Consider the following 3,175-nt stretch of genomic DNA (forward strand, 5'->3'; position numbering starts at 1 on the left):
AAAACAAAATGTCAGCTCAAAATTGTCTGCGAAACATATTGCGTCATCGAAAGAGCCATATATGGCTCGCGAGCCATAGGTTCCCGACCCCTGGTGTATGGTGTAGCAGGAGCCGTGTTGATCTAGCTCCAAATATTCCAAACGTAAACACTGCAAATCAAGTTTACAAGTGAGCCAACAATCACGGTCACCTCAAGGTCTCTCTAACTTTGTATGTGTGTCTTCTGTTTGTTTTTTTCCCTCCCTTTGTTCCCTCATTTAAGATCTTCAAATTAGACCAGCACAAAGGGGACTGTCTGGTCTACATGTACCTGTTCGTTGGTGCAGACAGTCAGCAGCTGGACAAGAGTGTTAACCATCAGCTGGCACAGTCAGAGTTGTGGCAGAAACTCACAACACAAAACGACAACAACGCAATCACAAGCAATAATGGCAGCGTGGATACAGGTAATACATTAAACACACAAGTCTTCTCCTATTCTGGGACGGTTCCCAACAACAGTCAGCATTTGTGTACATGAACAAGTCTGCTCAAACTTTGTACACTTTTTGAAATAGTTTTTTTTTTGTTCTCCAAACTGTTTTATGATGTGAAGTCAAAGTGTTGGACGTTTTGTTGTTTTGTATTTTATTTAGGAACAGTGACTATGAGGTTAAAGTGCTGACTCGGCTTTAATTTGACTTTGAAATTTCTAGGTTTCTTTCTTAGTGCTCTAGTGGAGAAGTTGACTTTGAGCAGCCCGGCCCCATACCCCATCGCCGAGTCTTCAACCCAAACTCATCACGGAGCAGAGGACTTATCTTCTCCAGATACGAGCACTGGGATGCAGCCACTTCCTCTGCCTCCCCCACTAGAGTTCCCCCAGGTGTGTGGAGATGGACAAACCTTCTGTAGGGGCTTACTTATCATGCAAGGGAAGCAGATGTAAATAACGTATCTTGTGGCTTGTATTCAGGCTAAGTATCATCACCGTATCATTTTATTATTCATTTGTTTTGGTCAGGTATGCCATCTTATCACCTTTCCTCTTGAATCCACCGATGTGATTCTTTTAAGATCCGCTGAGTTGTTTTTTTAAATTGGGGGGTTAATGGGACTGCATCACCCAGATGTTCCGATCAAAGGAAAAACAACCGAAGTCCAACTCCTTATCCTCGCTGTGTTCAAGCAGCCTTCAGATGCAAAAGCAGCACGGGATAAAACGATGACAGAAGTAATTGTCATTTTAGCTCATTTCAACTAATTAAAACCTCTAACAATTAAAACAAAGCCTTGAGGTAATATGCACATCATTTCCCTCCCTGTCTTCTTTCAGCCTGGTCAGAATATGGATGTGTTTGTGCCAGCGGCATGCCACCCTGGTTACTTTGTGCTGCAGCCATGGCAGGACCTGCATAAGCTGGTGGTGTTGATGGAGCAGATGATCCTCTATTATAACCAGACGTGGAAGCTCAACTCGGCCCCACGCATCCAGAAAGGAGAGATCTATGCTGCCAAAATAGAGAAGAAGTAGGTGATTTAATGTGTTTGCTCCTGATGCAAACGTAAAATATATCAGACCTGTCGAACAATATGTCCCCATGGTAACCTCTTTCTGTAAACTCATTATGATGATACGTCCAGAATGACGCATGATAGACAGTTTTCTCACAGTTAAACGACATGGGCTCCTTAAACAGTAGATGATCTCATTAGATCTTGGGGATCTAAGGATATTAAGTTCATATTAATAGCCGTTATGTGAGGATAAATATATTGATATATATATTGTTGCTATTGTCTGATGGTGGGTGGCTTCACTGATCCATGCCTCTTCCCTAGTTGGTATCGTGTGCAGCTGAAGGGGATTCTGGCCAATGGGTTGGTTTCTGTCTTCGAGTTGGACTACGGCAAACATGAGCTGGCCCGGAATACTTTCCTCAGGCCTCTGATCGAAGAATTCAGACAGCTGCCCTTCCAGGCTATCACTGCACAACTTGCAGGTGAGTTGAATCATAATTATCTCTTACAATTATGTAATAATGGTAAACTTAGCCTGAGTAAATAAAATCCCTATATTTTAATTTTATTCCGGTTAATTCCCTGGGAATGTTACTACTTTGAATATTCCAGGAATTTTGCAACTTCAACCAACATTTATTTTCAGTATCAAAGCTGTTTAATCGATTCCCACCTTGATGACACAAGGTGGGAATCGATTAAACAGCTTTGATACTGATTACTAATATCATGGTTGTTCTGCAGGCATGACACAGTACCAGTGGTCAGAGGAGGCCTCCATGTTATTCAGGAACCACGTGGAGGATCGAGCGCTGGTAGCTCAGGTGGAGAGTGTGTCGGAGGTTAAAGGTGAGATGTGGGAACGCAGGTTGACGGTTTACCTGGTGGACACTACATTTGAGGACAAGGACCTTTGGATTCACAGCCTCATGGCCGACATTAGTGGTGAGCTGTCTTCGGCAGCCTAGTATCTCATGTTGTTAACGTGAACTTTGGAAGCCAAAAGTCACTTTTTCTGAATCACCTTTGTGTTGCATGTTTTTGTGTTGTATATTACTGTATTGCACCATCTAATTGATTGTTTTTTTGATTGCTGTGCATGCAATGGTATAGTTAATTTTGCATATCTATATATATATATACACACATACTTTAATCCATCTTAAATGACTTAAACATTTACATATTTGTGAAAACTTCACTTCTGATGGTAACATCTTGTTTAATATTATACTATGTTACTCGGCTGAAAATAATATGTTTGTAATATTTTAGTGTTTCAACATGAAAAGCTGTTCACAAGGTTCTGTTATATTAAAACATGTAGCCAAAGGATGGTGTACTTTTAATTGAAGCTTATAAAAAGGTTTTTAAAAGGTGTGCATAAATGGGCCAGTGTTCTGGGCAATGGGCAATGTGAGCTGTTATGTCAGGATGAACCATCAGTGGAATCAAAGAGCTTTTAAGTGAGGTATCTCATTCTGTCAAATGCTGTCTGTCATGAATTTGGCCAACCATCAACCATGAATTTGGCCTAAAAAAGGAAATGGTTTTAAAGTGCCATAGCTCTTTTTGTCAAGTAGGAAAATATCAAATCAGTGTGACCTACAGTATTTGTGTTTTAAATCTGTCAGAAGATACAACCAACAGTGTAAATATCCTTAAAATGAAGGC

The 3,175-nt window shown here is 40.8% G+C and overlaps 1 protein-coding gene across 1 annotated transcript in view; it reads left to right on the plus strand.

Annotated features, from left to right (window-relative positions):
• Positions 1–2,844, plus strand: part of tdrd7a (tudor domain containing 7 a) — a 19,463-nt gene extending 16,619 nt beyond the window's left edge. The window contains 5 exon segments of the mRNA XM_029434313.1: positions 264–447; positions 697–866; positions 1,317–1,510; positions 1,823–1,983; positions 2,246–2,844. Of these exon segments, the coding sequence (XP_029290173.1) occupies positions 264–447; positions 697–866; positions 1,317–1,510; positions 1,823–1,983; positions 2,246–2,469 (933 nt within the window). The 3' untranslated portion in view covers positions 2,470–2,844.
• The last annotated feature ends 331 nt before the right edge of the window (positions 2,845–3,175 follow it).

This window comes from Cottoperca gobio, chromosome 1, assembly GCF_900634415.1.
Source record: "Cottoperca gobio chromosome 1, fCotGob3.1, whole genome shotgun sequence".
Lineage (NCBI taxonomy): Eukaryota > Metazoa > Chordata > Actinopteri > Perciformes > Bovichtidae > Cottoperca > Cottoperca gobio.